General features: G+C 38.2%; 1 protein-coding gene across 1 annotated transcript in view; it reads right to left on the bottom strand.

The window, feature by feature from the left end:
• SPON1 (spondin 1) overlaps positions 1 to 18,862 on the bottom strand; it is a 181,880-nt gene that overhangs the window by 108,392 nt on the left and 54,626 nt on the right. Inside the window, exons 5-6 of the mRNA XM_053946422.1 lie at positions 18,158 to 18,280; positions 13,614 to 13,762 (exon numbers count right to left, since the gene is read on the bottom strand). Coding sequence (XP_053802397.1) covers positions 13,614 to 13,762; positions 18,158 to 18,280 — 272 coding nt within the window. The remainder of the gene's footprint in view (positions 1 to 13,613; positions 13,763 to 18,157; positions 18,281 to 18,862) is intronic.

The raw sequence follows: 18,862 nt of genomic DNA on the forward strand, positions 1-18,862 counted from the left end.
AAGGCAAAGTCAATCTTTATATTTGACAGCTTTTTTTGCAGTGAGTAGCAAAGTGAATATTTTATTGCTTTATGATCTAATGACCATTCTGTTTAATCTTAATGGAGTAAAGATGAACAGAAAAATATGCTTAGGGGATATACTAATACATCAATTATGGAGAGTGGGAAAGTACTTTTAAAAAGTACCAGTAATCTATTGTAAATGAACATCTCAATAAGCACTCCTAGCCACAGGGAGAGCTGAAAGAGATGCATTAAAAATCTACTCAGATTCTGCTCATTACGGATATGTTCTTCTCAGCTCTTAAGTAATGCAGCAATCACATAATTAACTTTTGAAAAGAGAAGCACTTTAAACAACTTGTATCTATGGAACACTGCAGGCTTTCTCCTTATTTTGTTCAGTGAAAATGAACTTTTCCATCTGCTTTCCTTAGCACTGTTGCAAAAGGGCTCAGACAGAGTGGCATTTCTCCTGAAGGTACTGCAAGAGAATAAACACTATTCCACGAAACAATCAGACACTAATTTTTGGTCAAAATAACAGGTAAAGAAAGATAAATAAACTCTGATCCTGCCTAACTGAAAATACACTATCCCATATCAAAGTGGATACTTGTCTCCCCTGGAATTTCACCCTGAAATGATGACCTGAATTTTATGTGGGAAGGTTTTCGCTTCTTCAGTAATTTTGGTTTAGACCTCTGTCCTGTCAGGTGACATGAGATGACCCAACCCAAATATCCGTACATCCCAAACCCACAAACAAGCTCCAAGGAAAAAATTTGCAGAACTTTCCAAGTAAAATCCCAGGGCCTGCTGTGAAGATGTGAAGAACTGATTCAAGTGATTAAAGTGATGAGGAGCCTCTCAACTGAATCTAAAGAGCACTGAAACCACATCAAGTAATTCAGGGAAAGACGCCTCTCCAGGAGCTCTCAGGACAGAGAGCTCTGGATTCTGATCTCCATAGAATGGAGTCAGTTAGAAGGGATGGTGATGATCATCTCATTCCCATGGGCAGGTGTCGAGTTTTATCTTCTTTTTTTCTCCAAGGTCAGGATTAAATGTACAAGACAGTATTTCTTGTTGGGACTCAGATGTTTATTAGTTCTTATCTATGTTACAGTCTCACAAACCCTGAGTTCTACAGCACTTTCACAAACTAAAAATGGAGCCCTATCTCCCTCTCTAGCAGGCCTTTTAAGGATGAACTGTCCAATTAAGAAATGACACCTAAATTATTTTCACTTTTAATCCAATAGCCAACCACCCGTACCCGCAATGCAGACTTTTTTATCCAATTACACAAAACCACCCAAACCCATGAAGGTGAAGAAGGTGAGGAAGAAGAAGGTGAAGAAGAAGGTAAAGAAGAAAATGAACAGGAAGAAGAGGAAGAAGAGAAGAAGGAGAAGGAGAAAGAAGGAGAAGGAGAAGGAGAAGGAGAAGGAGAAGGAGAAGGAGAAGGAAAAGGAGAAGGAGAAGGAGAAGGAGAAGGAGAAGGAGAAGGAGAAGGAGAAGGAGAAGGAGAAGGAGAAGGAGAAGGAGAAGGAGAAGGAGAAGGAGAAGGAGAAGGAGAAGGAGAAGGAGAAGGAGAAGGAGAAGGAGAAGGAGAAGGAGAAGGAGAAGGAGAAGGAGAAGGAGAAGGAGAAGGAGAAGGACCAGTCTCCACCCTAAAACCTCCATCTTACTTTATATCTATTATTATATTCTAAGCCCTTAAACTCTAAGTTTTCCACCCTGTGATGTTACACACTTCCATTCAAACTCCACCCCCACAATCCCAGTTCTATCATTTGGAAGCTTCTCCAGGGCCTCAGGTCAATGCAGTGTTCTCCTGGGGGTCAGTGCCTGGCAGCACAGAAAGTCTGAAATTCTCAGCAGGCAGGGTTCCAACAGGAAGGGACACCCTCTACTAGACCAGGCAGCTCAGAGCCTCATCCAGCCTGGCCTTGGACACTGCCAGGGATCCAGGGGCAGCCACAGCTTCTCTGAGCAGCCTGTGCCAGGGCCTCACCACCCTCACAAGAGGGAGTTTTTTCCTAATATCAAATCCAAACCTACTCACTTTCAGTTTGACAACATTCCCTCTCGTCCTGCCAATAAATGTCCTTGTAAAGAGTCTCTCCCCATCCTTCTCCTACTCTGAATTTGTCTACAGAAGCCCCAGTGATCTGAAGAAATCCCCTGTGAGGCTCCTGACTGAATTAAGAAACAGGAATATCATTGACATGAATGTGATGTGCACCAATTCTGCCCAACATTTTACGGAGAGAGAAAAAGAAACAGGAAATATCAAAAGTGGCACTTGACAGATAATTTACTGACAGGTTTTTTAATCTTATGAATAGTTGTCTACCGTGGGTATAGTTCTTTGCCTATATAACTTAAATGAAACCTTTTTATTTGACTAATAACATAGCAAACCTTAATTTTAGGGAGTGATTATTAAAGTGAATTTATATGGGATGTAGAAAAATTGCATTTCCATTTGCAAAATGAAAAAAAGCCTCCGTATTACAGTTCTAAAGAAGGTCTGTGTGGGGGATTCAAATTTCTATACATTAGAAAAAAAAGATCAGTTTTCACTTTTCCATCAACACAAGCTGTTTCCTGAGTATTTCAGCACAAAGTCTTGTCACATAGTTTAAATAACCAAGAGATTTTATTTCTTTGCAGCATTATGGATTTTTTTAAGACAAGAAGAAATGAAGATACAGTAGTAAACCTCAATGGTAAATAATTTTTTTTTTTTTAATTCCTGGATGCCTTTCTTAACCTAAAGGCTGGGGAGATGCGTGCATCTTGGTTTTGAGAAAGCAAATTACTCATGGCTGTATATTGATCAATGACAAGAGACTGGTGAAAGTGGAAAAGCTAGTGATGCTCAAGCAGATTTTAGATAGTGGATCTGGTTACATTTTTTTATGTCTAGCTACAGACTTTTGATGTAGTTTACATGAATAAGAAAATTATTATAAACACATTCCTCATGCCTAAACATTACATTGTGCATATTAAATGGCCATGTAGGTCTTTGTAAATGATACACATTTGTATACACACACGTTCCACTTTGTGTATATTGCTTTTAGCTGATGATGACAAAGATCCATTTCTCCCTTTGGTTTTTATTCTAAAAGCACGAATCACATAATGAAGTTTTCGGCAGAATGCACTGCACAAAGCTTGGGAGGAACAAAAGCAAAAAAAAATCACATGTTCTGAAAACTGCTGTGACAAACTAAAGCTGTGAGCGTGGAGTAACAGCAGTGATACAGCTGAGTATTTAAACTGAATTAATTGTTTTGGGAGATCACTAAAATGCTGTGTTTTCATGTCCTGAAGAGTAAATGTAAAGAACAAGAAACACTGCACTGGCAAGAGTTTGTGGATATGAGTCAAGTTGGATTAGAAGTACAAGGGTTTGTCTTCCACCTTCTACAAACCCATGACTGTCTTCCCTGTCTTCATTCCTCTGACCTTGACAGAAAATTCGCAGTTCTGATCAAGGTATGCTGAAAATTAAATTCTTCAAGAAATCATCCATTCTCTTCCCCTATCTGTCAACTAATGTAGCAATATATATCCAAACAAGAGCACTAAAATCTCATCTCATATCATTCAATTTAAACCATCCTAAGGCACAAATTTCTGAACTCTTTCTGAACTCTTGCTTGCTTTACAGGTGCATCTGTCAGATATTCCATGAACAACCCCCAAACCCGCAAATAATATCAATAATTGATCTGGCTTGTGAATTAAAATAATGTCATTAATTGTGGAGCCCAAATGTTCTTAAAGTCTATAATTTAAAAATGCTTAATGAACTCCTTTCTTTCCATATTTCAACATCATTCAAAAATAGAATTTTTAAAAAAATCTGTTCTCTCTGTTAATACTTATTCTTAAAAAAGATGCTTTTAAGGCGTTGAATGCACTAAAAGTATTGAAAGTATTCAAAAGTTCAGTTATAAAAGGAGAGAATCATTGCATCCTCAACATCTAAATTAGTATTGCCAACTTACAGGGGAATATAGCACAGATAACAATTTTAAGATGCATTCCATTTCTGTATATAGACTAATTTATGCAGTCTCTTAGCTAATTTTTTTTGTCCTTTCTTAAGATTGAGGAACATTTTATAGAAGAAACCATGTTAAGGGGTATAAACTGATTAGTTTAAACTTGATGACTTCCTGTATTGTCAAGGCCTAAGGTGTTTAAACACCCCTAAGACAACTCCAGATAAAGTGGTGGCCTCTTCTCACTCAGAGAGAAAATAAACATTCGAGGTACTCAGTGTTTATCTAGGCAGAGCATCAACTTCCTTGCTGTGCTAGAGCCTAATAGCTCCCTTAAATTTCCACGTTTTTATTTGAACACAAATTTTCCATGGAATATTTCTAATTGTGAGTAAACCTACTTTTGAGCCCAATGTTTTATATCATTTGCTAAAATATTGGCATCAAATAGTGATGTGTGTCGGTGCAAGGAACAGCTTGCACAGGACCCTCTCTACTCTTGTCTCCTTTCCAGTAATTTCTGCATGGCCTTTTTTCCACAGAATGTTCCTGGAATAGCAGGATACACCACATGCTCCAAGTGAGGGAATTTATTTGAAGATATCACTGACTGAAGCAAGAATATAATAAGCTGAGATGAGTTTCAAGGGGGGAGCTGACTGAGGGAGAATCCAGAAACATCATCTTAGAAGGAATCCAGAGAGCTTGTAACCAGTAATTAATTACACAATCAGACACTTTCATCCCAGCCCTGTGTTAACCCTTGGAGCTGCTTCAGGTTGCAGCAGATATTCCAGTCCCTAAATTCATGCATATGTTATTTTCCAACCACATTTGACTGGTGAACTTCAAAGAAACACACAATCTGCAAGCCAGTCATTCTTTCCTGAGCTAAAGACTAGTCAACAACATTAACCTCCCCCCCTACTAAAAATAAGTATTCCTGCTTCTGGTTTTGACTGACAGAAACTACAACACGTTAGAGTCCTTTTGGATTCAGGCTAGAAAAGCAATCTAGGAAAACAAAGTTAAAACTTCACTTAAATACTTATGAATATCCTCCCTGTTCTGTGTCTCAAACCAGTTGATCCATTACATATTAATACAGATGTAACATAATACCTGAGCATTTCTGCTCTCTGAACATTAAATGCAGTAAATCAATTTTAAATCAGTCTCTGTGATCGAGATGTCTGAGAAGAGCTGTCTTAGAAAAGGACACAGGCTAAGAAATGTTCATATGTATGATGTATGTACATGGCGTTTTTCTAAGCGTTCTGCTGAGTTTTAGGTGGAAATAAGCATTTGATAAAGAGTGAGAGCTCTGAACTGAGGTTACTAAGCAAACAACCCCCCAGAAAAGTTAATCCCAGAATGACAGCCTTTGCATTGTGGGTTATTTCCTTAGTTTTTGTTTATGTTGAAAATTTGTCTGAATAATTAAGCATTTGCAAGGCAAATAAGCTGTAGGACTCTTCAGCCTCAGCTGTTATTACATGCTGTTCCTTTGAACAATATTTACCATGCAACAAGAGAGAAAACAAGGAAGATCCTGTGGTTCCTGACAAATGCTGCTAATGAGGGTTCAGACCCTTGTTTAGCCTTTGCAGCATCTCCTTAATAGGCAGCTGAATGCCACCAGCTCCTCAGCCACTGCATTTTAATTACAGCTCGAGCCACTGCAGAGGAAAGAACTCACAGAGAAATCGACTTGTCCCTAATTTAATTTTTCGTGGTACTCTGACCCTTTAAAAGCAGACTTTGCTGAAGTCCACAGGAGTCTGGGCAGTGTCTCCCACAGGAGGAGGAGCCCAACCATCTGCTCTGACAAACAACTCAATTTTATTGGTGTTGCCTCTTCTCCAGTTTGTGCTACTTAACATTCTGCTGGTGCTGCTGCAAGACGGCTCCTGAGTGCCTCAGAGTCACTCAAATGTCAGGATTTAGAGCTGCTATTCCAAACCAGAATGGCTGCAGTTAACACCACTGATTTCCCTAACCAAAGTCTAGTTTTGGAGTGCTGAACCTCTGCTGTCAGGTGGAGTTTGTCCCTCAGTATCAGCAGCACATGAAGAATCATCTGAAATTCTCATGTCTTAAAAATACTGCAGTGATAGACTGAGGGAAAATAATTTGAAAGTCATTTCATCACACCTTTCCACTGGATGAATCTGCTACAGGTAATAATTTTGTGGCAGCAGAACAGCATGATAAAATCTAACTGCAAGAAATGAAAAGGCAAGATATTTTAAAATACTAAAATTAGCAAATAATGCCCAGCAATCCAATCGTATTGTGCCAAACAGGTGACATTTCCTTGTGACTTTTATGTCTGTGTGCTGGAGAACTAAAATTAAGGGATGGATCTACCAGAAGCAAGTGTTTCCTCACCTAGCATTGCTTTGCTGCAATCCAGACAGATATCAAAGAGCCAGAGAAAATCTTCACAAGCTTTTTTGGGCCTCTTAGCAATTACAGAGATTGAAAAAAGGGGTAGGAATTTTGATAGGCCCCATTCCCACACAATTGAGTATCAGAATTCACTGAGAAGATGGGTCTTTGAGTAAAGCCTACTTTTTTATTCTTGAAGGGTCTTCTGCAAAAAAAAAAAAAAAAAAAAAAAAGTTTGAAGATCTTTTATTCAAAGAGAACCTGATTACTGGATTTTACTGAAAAGGTGTGTTTCTCCCTGTTTTATCAGAAATGGAAGGTCTGTGATGATTAGAAGAAAGTAAGCAGCAAGGCAAATTGAGGTAAAAAATGAAGGAGAAATTAAATGTTGAGCTAACTTAACACCATAACTCATTGTTTGGTTATGCAAATCATTCAATATCAATTACTGGGTAATTATTCAGAGGGCAAAAACTCAAAGACTCCCATAAAAGTTAGAGGTGTGAAACCTCTGGAATTCATTAAGCAAGATGAGAGCTCACAAGGTGGAGTTTTAAAAATCAAGGTGCCTTATTGATTAATGAAATAGCAATGGCTGTTAAAAGCACAGAAAATTAAAGAAAAAATAAAAAAAGTTTAGTTTTCCAAATATTATCTCTCCCTGGTTATTATCAGAAAGAAAGCCTTCAGCTGATAAGGGGTGAGGGAAGGCAGGAAGAAATGAAGAAAAAAAGGCATTATTAACTAAGCCACTATTTTGCTAAGGCTTTGACCAGAGGCTAAATAAAAGTTCAAAATTACGTTTTGCCTGGTGCTCCAAACCAGGGAGAGGACAACAATAATAAAAAAGACATTTTGTACAAAATGTGTTCAACATCTGCCAGCTCTCACAAGCTTACAGACAGAATAACCACACATGGAGCAACTGAGGCACAAGGACTGTGCCCTAACCGCTGAGAGTTTATCCATAGCACAATGATATATTCAGAGGACTCAAACACAATTTTTTCTATTCAGTTTTTATTGGCTGAACTAGTAAAAGTTTGTTGAATCTTTTGTGTTTTGGCCCAGAAAACAATACACCACTTAAAAATGGTTTTTCAGAACTTAATTTTGTGAAAGAGTCATTATCTCCAATGGTTTTTTGACTAGCAAAAGGTGTTGTGTGGCACAGAATGCAGCATCAGTTAATTTCTTATTAGGGAAGTACATCTTTATTATCATGAGATACTAAAAAAGAATCGAGTCGGGATGAACATGTTTTGTTGGTTTTTTTTTTTTTTTTTTTTTTTTTTTGGTTTTTTTTAAGAAAACAACACCAACTGAATCATTCTAATTACAGTTTCCAACAGAAGTTTATTAAAAGATGGAATCCCCCCTGGAAGAGGTGCTCTGAGCCCTGTTGTATGAGTTATTTATGGGCACATAAAGCTTCTCTTTATGACATAAGTAGACAACTATTTCTCTCTGGCAGAAATACTTTGTGAAATTTAGCACAGTATACAAGGGTTTCAAAATTTCTAATTACCAAAATGCCAGAGATTTTGAATCATTATATAAGGTACATCTTCCAAAAGGAAAGCATGATAAATCTACCATCTAGCCTTTTCAAAAGGCATTAAAAAGGACCATAATTCACAGCAGAGGTGTATGCACAGACTGCAGAGGAGTCTGACTGAGCAAACAGAAGCCTAGAAGCCAATTTATGACCGAGCAGCTTGATCTGTCCAGAATTAGAATAAATGCCCCATTAAAACCATGCTGTCAGGCTGTAACTAAAGTGGAAAGCATGCTGGGACAGAGTTCTGCTACTTCACTGCCACACCAAGTCCAAAAGCACTGGCAATTTCTGTGGGCTTTACACAGAAACCTGAAGGGCTTTTGGAAGAGCAGCAGCCCCTGCTTTTCATAGCAGGCTTTATGGCCACAATAATTTTCCTCTCTTTTCAACAGGATGGTGCCTCTGAAATCTGGATGGGAACAAAAACACCCTCCCTGAGGGGAAAGGGGGAAAAGGGGCTCTGTGGGGATGAAGGTTTGGACAGGCAAAGGTGAAACATCCCAGGTGGCCAATTCCTTCTGGTTCCTGTGAGTAACAACAGCAGCAGGAATATCAACTTTAGTTCATGGCAAAATAATCTAAGTCCCTTCACATGTTTCAGTCTCCTCCTCCAGGAGAAAGAAAAGTTCCCTTTACATGTTTCAGTGTCCTCCTCAAGGAGTAGGACATGGTCCCTTCACATGTTTCAGTGTCCTCCTCCAAGCCACCATGTTGTCACTAATTTTTTAGCTCCTTTAAACAAAACACAGACTGAACTATTTCAACAGAAATCAGTTTTCCCAGTGCAATTCCCAGCCTAATTCCCAGGAATTGTCAGGGGTTTCCTGGTCTCTGAGGAAGAATTTTTAGCTCTTCTGTCACCTGAGTTGAACCTCCCAGGCTGGCTGATTTTAACCTCCCTAAGCACACAATAACAGCTGATTCAAAAAGCAAACTTTCGAGCTTGTTTCAGTAAACACAATAATTTGCCCAGTGCTATAATAAAAAAGTGATCAATATCCTGCAAGTTCCTCTTTGTAATTCAGGTGATTTACCAGCTTCAGCCAGGAAAATCTAATGACCCCATTCTTTTGTGAAAAATACGGCACTGCCTTACAAACAGGTCATAAAGTGATAACTATTCAACTGAAATACTGAAATTACTTTTAAAAAATCAATCAATCAAGCTGAACCCAATGACAAATTTACTTCATTTTTTACTCTTCTTTCTTTTGTAATTAAAAAAAATCCAAATCAAGATTATTTTGTAAAGATAAATGTTTGCATGGAGTCATAACAATCGCATTTTTTTTTTCTATAGAATTTTTTTTTTGCTGCTTCAGGTTTCACCTCCAATTCACATACACAATTTAAATTATCCTGCGTCTAAAACTTTACAAGCATCTTCCTGGAAGACAGAACTTGCTGTTCTGAAAGATCTGGAGGCACACTCAGCTTTCACCTGAGGATGCTGAAGACAATCTAAAAAGTCATCCCACTGACTGACATTTCAGAGGGCATTAAACCAAACCTGCAAGAATGTCACCTGTGGGTCCACAGGGAGCAGAGAGTGCACACTGCATTTTATGCAGAAAGATGCAAGATGCAGAGTATTACTTATCTTGGTTAAAAAAAAGAATAGGCAAAATGACTGAATATTTATTCAGAAATAATCAGGCAAAACTAAATTATTTCTCTTAAGGTGAGATGTTTAAAACAATGTTTCTATTTTAGTCTTTTTTTTTTTTTTCATCAGCCTAGGATATGAGATTTAGAATTACACTTCGCTCCTTCTGATTCATGTGTTAACCATCTTGTTTGTTCATTTGTTTAAACAGAGCAATGCAAATTTGAATGCAGAATTTTGCTTTCAAATTCTGCACCCGTTTTCTACCAGCCAGTTTATCAAATAAAGGGTTCGGGAGAAACCAGAATTTCTCAAAACAAAGTGGAAGTGTGAATGTATCTCAGAGGTGCGTGAGGTCAGTGCACATTGTCCCCCCTCACATAATTCCTCTTCCAGCCTTTGTTTGTTCATTTATAACCCCTGAAGTCTAACGCTTGAATTATCCCATTGTACACATCAACCACTTGACAGATTGCTTTAGTAAAACTCTGGTGTGCCCTGGCTTTCCTTCCAGGCTGCCAGCAACAGTTTACTAAAAAGGCTGATGAGTTCCTTGAAGTTCTCCCGGATAAATAAAGTTTATTTTATAAACTTTATAAAGTTTTAAAGTTTTGTGAAGAGCCCGTGTAGGGGTTTTTGCAGGGATGGTCCTGGGCACTGCAAACTTGCTCTTTATAAAGTAAAACTTTTTTGCAGTGCCCAGGACCATCCCTGCAAAAACCCCTACACGGGCTCTTCACAAAGCAGAGCAGCCCAAGGTGCCAGGCAGGAGGAAAAGCTGCTGCTGGTGCAGCATTCTGTCACACAGGGAGCAAAATGTTCACACTTGAGGATCTCTTATTTAATGACACATAATTATTAAGACACTTCTTAACAAAGCTCTTTGAAAGAAAGACCTTTTTGTTTGTTTGTTTGTTTGTTTGTTTGTTTGTTGTAATCTTTTGGTAATAAAACACAAAAATAACTAGATTTTTTTTTCCCTTTAATAGAACCTTGGGTGGTGTCAGTGACAGATGCTGGTTACATAAATATTATCGTTGTTGTTGTTAGAAATGAAAGGATGGGACTATTTTTGGGTTAAGAATGATTTATTGTTTAGATAACATTAATTTTAGAGGTTGTGAGATTTTAAATGAGTAAGCTATTGGTCATAGCTTAAAAGTAGTTACAAGTTTCTTTGTTAGAAGACAATATATAACTTTTTAAACTAATAGACAGTTGTCACAGGATTTCTTTTGCTTTTTTAACTTACTAGCTTTACTTCTGCTGTACTAAAGTACATTAAATAAAGTACATCATAAAGTACATATCTAAAGTACATTAGATAAAAGTACATAAAGTACATATCTAAAGTACATTAGATAAAAGTAGCTACTTTTATCTAATGGGTTTCTGTCTCACATCTATATATATGTTTTTATTATAATTGCTAAACTCAGCTTATTCTGTACAACCATGCCCCAACATTATAAAATCTTTATTGTCTTACCTAATACACTTTCTTACTTACTTAAGGCATATTCTCACCTATAACTATAGAAATATTTATGATTTTTCTGCTTAATGTCTGTGTATTGTGTTTTTATATCAATTTAAGCATCTTCTGAGGCTGAAGATCAGATATTTTAGGGTTTGTGGAAGTTTCTGTTTTTCTGATTCCCACAGAATATCTGTCTATGTGCTCACCTGAGATACTGCCTGCAAAACTCAGCAGACACGCAGCAGATTCCCAAATCCAAGTGTGGCCCTGGAAGGAGTGCATCAACTGCACTGAGTGAGCTCTGAGTCCAAGCACCAGAATGAAACAAAAATTGCCTTTCCTGTGTTTTCAAAAACATCAGAGCTGCTTGGAGAGTGATTTTAATGAATTGCATCCTCCCATCAACACAAGGCAGGTACGACAGCAGAGAGTGGGAAGAAAAGTAAAATAAGAAATGGAAAAGGAGCAAATAGATCCTGAGGTAGATGGCATCATGTAGGGAAGGAAACATTATCAAATTTCAAGGCAGGTGAGGATATTGCAAGGGACAAAGTGCAATTAAAAAAGAAAAAAATACCAGCCTGACTTAAATGTCAGCAAATTAGCTCCTGGCATTGCTCTGCTGTTTTGGTTGCAGAATTTTACCTCAAAATCTCTCACAAATTTTAGTGCAGCTTAACATGTTAAAAAGAAAAAAAAGTCATATAAACTCAACATAAAGGTTATGACATTTGATGACATGCTGCACTGTTCTAGGTAAGATCCAGGTAGAATACCAGCTGATTACTTGGATAAACTGACCCAGGAGAACCAGGAGAATCCCTGCAGGGAATCAGACATCCCAATGTTAGAATTAACTGCGATGTTCACTAATTTCATGTTCAGTGTCAGCAGCCCCAGAAATTGTAGCCATTTATCTATTTGACGTACTCTAAAAGTCACAATCTCCTCTGATTTGAATCCAGTGTATAAATACATCCCCTCTTTGCAAATACATGGCACATAATGACAAAGAAGCCAGATTTGGAAAGCAGAGGCATGATTTTCATTTGCTTTTCCATATTCCCTTCAAACTCTCTGCCCTTCTCCCAGTCCTCAGCGTGACCTTTCCCAAGTGCACCTCTGCTTGCTCCTCACCCAACACCTTCCTCTTGCTCCTGCTGCTCCAGGACAAGACCCAGTCTTTGTACAGTCCCAATTCAGATGTGCCAAACCCCTATTTATAAAGTATTCACCAAGACTGAAACTGAAGTTATCTTCTCCAATACAAAATTGCTGATTTTCTTCATTCCACGTGGGCCTACTACCAGAAAATATTGATTTCCCAAGCAGCAAAAATGATAAGTTCCATGAGGTATATATAATACTCTGCTACAATTTTAATCCATCTGGGTTTATATTATATTGCTGGGATAAAATCCAGGCACTTTTCTGCATAGGATCAAGGCCTACTTTCTGTTTCCAGGTATACCAAGGTTTATTATGGTTTAAAGAGGCAATGTATCCATGATCACATTTCATCCCACATTGATATTGTTTTTCCCCTTCATATTCCTTTTCAATCCCTTTTATATATTAAGTTATAAGCTGGTTTTATCTTATTTTTCTTGGCTTTGGGAGTTTCTTGTCAAATACACCAGATGTTCTTGTACCATGATTATATACACTTAAGCATCATAAGAAAGCAAATTAAATTTAGCACACAAAGCCTTTTGCTGTACAACTTTTTTCAAAACAATCTTTGAGGTTGTTTTATGCTGTTTATATAAATATAATTGAATTTTTTTTATATCTCTCAGTGTAACCCTGTATACAACCTACCCTGGAGGTCTCGAAATACTGTGTTTTTAACATGCAGCAGTTACCAAAAGGGAGAATGATTAATCCACAATATCATCCTGAACTCTGCTTTTATTTTTGCTGGCTTCATCTTCAGAAGTGTCAAATACAGGAAAGATCCACACAAATGTAGAAGAAGTGAAGAAAAGTACAGAGGGTTTCATGCACGTGTTCAACATTAAGGAATGGATTATTTTCTTTGTAAAAGGGATCATTAAGGAAAGAATGCTTTTGCCACATAAATAATGATGAACAGGGAAACACAGCACATGAGATATTTGTATAATAACACAAGATGAGGTGATTCATCAAGAAGCAAAATGTAGCACTCTGCAAAGTGAATCTAAATGCTAAATAATCATTCACTATTTTAAGGCAGGGGTACTGCTTGCTGTCTTCAAAGTTTTCTTTTAAGAAAGTGTCTTCATAATTAAGATTGAAAAGGTGATTTTTCACTTTGCTACCTCTGATTTCTGCTTTACATGGCACAGAGATTTTCTAAGTCCAGAATGCTGCAACTTGCTTGTCCTTTCCTAGACAAAAACTCTTGCCAGGGTAAGAATGAATCAAGAAAGACACACAGAACTCCTTCTCCACTGAACTGAGAATTATCCAGCAAAATTACATTCCCAGGCATTGCCTGGGAAATTGTTCACAGGCCAAGTGAGGATTCTATTTTTTAAAGTAAGCACCAAAATGCACCTACCTGCTGCCGAATTTCTTCTTCCATCTTCACTGGGGACCCCAGCTCTGCCACTTGCTTGACCCCTTCGCTGGCATATCCTCCATACTCCCACAGGATGTAGTTCTTGGAGTGAGAGCTACCAATGATGGCAGACCAGTGGTTGGTGCGTCCTTGCCGGGGGGGAAAACCAAAATAAATTAAATCAACCATCCAGACAGCCTCAAAGCCTAACTCCTGACTTTAATAAAGTGCTGAAGTCCCCACTCCTGAGGCTTTTGCATGCTGCCACTCCTCACTACACCCATACACATCTTCAGAGTAGTGAGGAAAAGCCAGGGACTGACAGGAATGGAGCTTAAAGCAGCCCCTCAAAACAAATAGGCCTAGAACAGTTTTTCCTCACCAAAGATCTCACTTCAGGAAATTTAAGCAACTTTCAATTAAAACTTTCTATGTCAAATATTTTTGGGAAGGAAACCTGCAAGGGAAGACTTCAGTGGTCACCCTCAGTTTTAAAAGGAAGTTTTTTCCTTACTGAAGGTAATGAAGAAGTAAATTTTTCTGTATTCACTTCTATATACACTGAGTTTTCTTGCTCAGATTTCTCATAATGTAAGTGCTGTAGAGCTAAGCAAAAGGATTCCCATTCTTGTTTCCTGTGTTGTTGAACAAGGAAAAAAAAAAGAAAAAGAAAAAAGAAAAAGATGTTAGGGAAGTATGATGGAACTGAAAAAACTGAAAAGAGAATTGAGCAGAAATAAGGAGTCACAGAAGTCCCACAGTCCTGGAAATAAAAATGAATTCACTTAAGTGTCAAGTAACCTTCTGCAGATATATGGGCTTAAAGGAAAAGGGTGAGAAAATGAACTGCTAACATAAGCAGACAGTCTGGTAACAAGGCAAAGACTACAGGAGATGAGGGAGTCAGAATGATGGAGTGAGACAACGTTTAACGTTTTTCTTCGCAATGCAAAAGGTAGAGAGCAGCAGTAAAAACAGCTGCAAACTGAATAATGAATGAAAAATGAATAACGAAGTAAATAAAAGGAATGCAAATTTAAGATGTGAGAGGTGGAACACTGAAATTGAAAAGGACAGTGCAGAGAATTGTATAAAGTCAGATGCAGGAACCTAATCATGGGAGAGTAGAAAATAGATTAGAAATAAAAAATGAACACCAACAGCAGGGGAAAAAAGATAGAAAAATGTAGGAAGCAGAATAGATAGATGAGGGAGACGGCCTAGCAGAGCAGCAAACACAGCCTTCATAGCTTCCCTAGTCCTAAACTTGGACCAAAATACACTTACAGAGCTCTGAATGTAGCAGTCCTGATGTTTTCAGAGTCAATTAAAGTAAATCAGTAATTGAGACCTATGTGTGGAAAAAACCAAAACTAAACCTTCCCTCCTCCACAGCTGAAGAGACTGCAATGTCAGGAGCTGGTTTCTTGATCTAAGACCTAGCAATGGTTCCTGAAATCTACAGTGGCACCTGCCAAAGCCCAGGGAGATGCTGGGATGGGAACTCCATCCTCTCTTCCTGGCACAGGGGTCTGGCTGTCCCACAAGCCACGGACAGCAGCTCGCCCTGAAACACAGCTGATGCCTCAGGTTTTAGCTTTTTCTATTTTTCACATTCCGTGCTGCTTTGGTGTGTGGGTCTGGGCTTCACATGAGGGGATGGGGAGCTCTCTGCACAGAGCAGGGAGACAAAACAATTCCTGCTCCAGCTGGGCACCAAGGACAAATGATCCAAAGCTCAGGCCCAGGAGCACAAACAGCGTGGGCTGGAGAGAGAAAAACAAGGATGGGACTTCATGAGCTGGAGCTGCAGTTGGACAATTAGCTCCAATATGCAAATGTACTAAAACTTATAAAAATGTGAGATCTCGTGACCAAGCCCTCTTTTGCTTCCACCTTGGAGCCATCCAGGTACTGCCAGGGTGTGGCCTTTGAAGGCTCTTCAATAAATATCCACTTTATTCCTCTTAACTCCATCTAGCCTCTGTTCCAGCTCCTTAAGGCATCACAGGAAGTGACACCAAAGCTTTTAGAGAGAGAATAGTCCCTACAGAACAAAAATGAGTCACCCCAGAGAGGAATCTGAGTGCCTGTAAGTCTTCAGTCAAAAGGAGAAGGGATTGTTCCCTGTGCTCCCTCCTTGTCCTGACCAGGACAGGAACATCTGATGCCTTTGCAATCAGGGCACAGCCTGTTCCACCAAACAGCCCTCCCTAAGATAGTGACTCTGCAGAGAAAGCACCCTGGCCAATGAGCTGCTCAAAGTCCTACCAAACCCACCCTAAACTTTTCCCCAAACTCTGCTTCACTTGCAAATGTTTCACTCCTCACCCCAAACCATCCCTTTCTTGCCAGAACAAAGAGACAGCTTGAAATTTCCTAAGCTTTTATCTCTGACCATCAAAAACCTCCTGTGCGTGACACAATCTGAGCAGCACGAGGCCAGAGCTGTTTTGCATCCAGTGTCGCTCTCCAGCACTGACAGCTCTCCAGTGCTGTTACTTCACTTCATTCTTGTAGTTCTGAGTCGTTTCTCAAGACACTTACATGTGTGTTTTTGCAGGAAAATCAAGGTGCCATCAGGACATGAGAATTTACCCTCTGACACGTTTCATAGATGTGCTCATGTCGTATCATGACGACGAGCATATGGATTTCTGTTGTCAAAAATGGGTGGTACCCAGAGAAAATAAATGCTTTGCACAAAGTGCATGCTCTTTAGGGTTTTTTAAAGCAACTTAGTAGATAAAGAAAAGATGTGAAATGCAAAGTTTATTATCTGTTTTCTAGTCCAACCTTGCTGGTGGTACAAGAATACAGCACAATTTTTTATGTGGTGGCTTGGCAAATAATTAGTGATTTACCACAGTCCACAACGAATACCATTTTATTTTAATGTAATTACTGCACAAGCTCAACATTTTTAAGAATAATGCCAGCGACTATGTTTCATTTTTAACATCACTTTATTTGGATGAGATCTTTCCCTCTACTTTCAGAAATTTTAATGCAAAATCTTATTGGCTGTTATTGCTGTGATTAATCATGCAAGTACCAAATGGTTATTATTTTTTCACTTTTCCAGTTTAAGTAAAATATTGATTTAATTCACCATTTTGTAACTGGGGAGAGAGAGCAGGCAAACCATTGCAACTTGTTTATTTTCCACCATGCAGCCATATTTTCATGAGTTCACCAACTTGGATGTAAAACAAAAGGCCATTTATGCCCAGCATTACATCACCAAGCCACAGTAACTTCATGGCTTTCAGTCCTTCTCTCATGGCCTATTTCTAACCACCAGCTGAATCCAAAGTTCACACTCAGCAGATATTTAAATCACCCAATGGCCTAAAAGAGCATTCCTGCAATTATTGGCTTTGCTTATTTTATCTCCCCCATGTTATGCTGACCAATAATATTTGAACAATGCTGTGCTTCAAACTCAACACAAGCAACATTGCTTAGGCTGTTAAAATTTGAGCTGATACAAACCATATTTGAGGTATATGAGGATATTCTGACTCTGTAACAATAATATTTTTTTTTTCAATCAACATAAAAAAGCCCCTATAATAAACATCAGCCACAGAAAATGTAACAGAGTTTAAAGACCTGTAAATATGACTCGTATTCTTAAATACTTTCCTGGTCTTTTTTTTACCCACAGACTGTGGAGTTAGTAATGAAAGACCAGATAGATAATACACAATTTTGTAACTTCAGCTTTTTACAGATACTTGGGTAACTGCAGAAAGCAAACTTGCAACGAAAATACTGATTCTGTAGTTTAGACACTTAAAAACCCAGACAGGCCAAGTTCAGGAGGTGTTTTTTATCTGGGTATTCAACCAAAGACAAAGAAAACTGAGCATTGATAGATAGATATATAAATAGATAGGTAGATAGAATTAATATCAATATAATATAATATAATATAATATAATATAATATAATATAATTATTATAATATAACATAATTATTATAATATAATATAAAAGATTATTGTATATTATCATTATTATATCATTATTTAATAATATAATACATATATAAACACACAATTAATATCCTTGGACACCAAGATTCAAAACTCACCAAATTTGACTGAAATAATTCAGAATACTTTGCACTAAAACAGACTAGGTAGACTGGCATTGCTGAAAAACCAAAATATTAGTGTGTTGCCTGTCCTTTGTGACCTTTTTCTTAAAATCTCATTTCCTACCTCTACATTATAAGCCGTTCTAAGCTTTCAATCAGAAAAAAAAAAAAAAAGAAAGGAACCTTTCTCCCCACAAAGATATCTTGCAAATATAACTTCACACACGTCTTAGCTCAAAATGTCAGGCCAATCAATAGACTGTACTGGTAATGTATAGTGCAGAAAGATCCATTGATTTTCAATGCTGAGTGCCAGCAGGATTCCATAAATGTCATAATTTACACTGCTGAGCTGTAAATAAGTGATGCTGCGTCACACAAACAGCTCCAACCCTCCTCAGGGCCCCCACTGTGGTACAAGCAAAAGAGTGATACTCACGTGGGAAATCTTTGGGATGTGTTTTTTCCGACCAGTTTCCATAAAAAGTCAGCCTGTATTTGGCAGTACCACAGGCACAACAGTCCAAGATTGGTTTGTCAGTCACACCTTCCGAGGCTGAGTCTGAAAAAGCATCAAAGCGCCCGTTGAAAATGGCTACAGCTCCAAACCAGCGAGGACAGTGAAGCTGTCATAATAAACACTCCAGGAAATAAATCTGAGTTAAACGTGGGTTTGTTTGTTTGGTTTTTTTTTTAAGTTAGTTTTAAGTTTGCTGTTAGACCAAACGACAAGCCTGAAATATCTGTACCATATTTATAAGTGGATGGAATGATTTAAATCCACAATGTTCAATTAGAAGGCATTGATATTTCAGTTATCTGCAGATTCAGAAGGGGTTTGTTTCTGGTTGTTATCTGAGAAGGACAAACCTCAGATGATCTCAAAATGCAACAGGCTTGAAATTTCTGAACAGACAAAGCAAATGAATTCTCCAGTGAGATGCAATAACCAAGTGCAACATTTAGGTTTAAGAAAGGATGAAAGAGCTCAGGATTCAATAACAGACTGCCCTGGAAACCAATGGGTATTACACAAAGAGCAGGTAAAAAAATTGCAAGTAGCACATTTATGGGGAGGCAAGGAGGATTTTATGAGATGGAGCACATGTGATAATAAAGAGCATAACTGAATGGAAGATCCCAA

This window comes from Vidua chalybeata, chromosome 6 (genome assembly GCF_026979565.1).
Source record: "Vidua chalybeata isolate OUT-0048 chromosome 6, bVidCha1 merged haplotype, whole genome shotgun sequence".
NCBI lineage: Eukaryota > Metazoa > Chordata > Aves > Passeriformes > Viduidae > Vidua > Vidua chalybeata.